Source organism: Orycteropus afer, unplaced genomic scaffold (assembly GCF_000298275.1).
Source record: "Orycteropus afer afer isolate SDZICR_OR568_19922 unplaced genomic scaffold, OryAfe1.0 scaffold00527, whole genome shotgun sequence".
In the NCBI taxonomy this organism is placed as follows: domain Eukaryota; kingdom Metazoa; phylum Chordata; class Mammalia; order Tubulidentata; family Orycteropodidae; genus Orycteropus; species Orycteropus afer.
In genome coordinates, this window is record NW_006922114.1 from 200955 (window position 1) to 202184 (window position 1230).

Genomic DNA, 1230 nt, shown 5'->3' on the forward strand with positions numbered 1-1230 from the left:
TGTGTGCTCTGTGTCAGCTCTGTAAGCAGCCCCCAGGGGTGTGGCTGCCTGTGCTTGCTGACCAGCATCTGCCGGGGCAGCAGAGAGCCTGGGCCTGTGACTGACGGATGGGCTCACAGTGATGGCAGTAACTTTGCAGAGCTGTCTGGCTTGGACTGAGCTGGTCCTGACAAGGAAAGTGACTGCTGCACACTCTCCCTCTCGAGCATCTGACTTCATTTCCTCTCAGGGAGAAGCTCCAGGAGCAGCACCCGGACCAGCACTTTGGGGTGACGTGGTTGTTTTTTGGCTGCAGACATAAGGACAGGGACTATTTGTTCAGGTATGGCAGGGTTTGGCCTTCCTGTGCTCAGCCACCAAGCATGGACTTGTAATATAGGACTTTTGAACTTGAAATGGCAGACTTTGTAGTGAACTCTTGCCTGTTGCATTTCAGAGATGAGCTTGGGCATTTCCTTAAGCTCAGGGTCCTTACTCACCTGAAGGTGTCTTTCTCACGAGATGTCCCAGCGGACGAGGAGGCAGCTCCGGCCAAGTATGTGCAGGACAACATGCGGCTTCACGCCAAGCAGTTGGCCAGGATCCTGCTCCATGAGAACGGTTCTATCTACGTATGTGGGTGAGTGGCCTTCATGCATCCATGCCAGACAAGACAAGAGTCAGGGATGTTTACAAACAAAACTAAAGACCGGGAGATGAACAGTCTTGTCACATGGCCACAAGGCATTGATCCCCATGGGTGAGTGATCTCGTCATGTGGTCACCAGACATTGATCCTCCTGGGTGAGCAATCTTGTTACGTGGTCACAAGGCATTGATTCTCAAGTGGGAGCATAGACTGTGGGTTCTGAAATGACACTGATGTATATTTAATAGCCAGGAAGTGGTCATGTTCAAGGAAGTAGTTGTGAAACTTAATTGTGTTTCAGAGTGCTTCATGACATCTTAACTATGCATTATAGCCTGTGAGAGTCAGACTCGGTGTTAAAGCGTTCACCTTGAACTAGAAATCTCAGGGTGGATTTTGTCCGTCCAAGAATGTGTGTACTTCTGTTATTATCACGTACAAGGCTGTGTTTACTTCTCTTTGCTGGCATCCCAAAAAGAATGTACATCCTTCTGCTGACATCACATGTGAGGACATCCATGCTTCCACCGACGTCATGCACGAGGACATAAGTCCTTACGCCAGCGTTGCATGGGAGGACATCTGTGCTTCTGCTGTTGACC

At 49.8% G+C, this 1230-nt stretch overlaps 1 protein-coding gene across 1 annotated transcript in view; it reads left to right on the forward strand.

The window, feature by feature from the left end:
* Positions 1–1230, forward strand: part of MTRR (5-methyltetrahydrofolate-homocysteine methyltransferase reductase) — a 104860-nt gene that overhangs the window by 53944 nt on the left and 49686 nt on the right. The window contains exons 11-12 of the mRNA XM_007955664.1: positions 230–322; positions 437–611. Of these exons, the coding sequence (XP_007953855.1) occupies positions 230–322; positions 437–611 (268 nt within the window). The remainder of the gene's footprint in view (positions 1–229; positions 323–436; positions 612–1230) is intronic.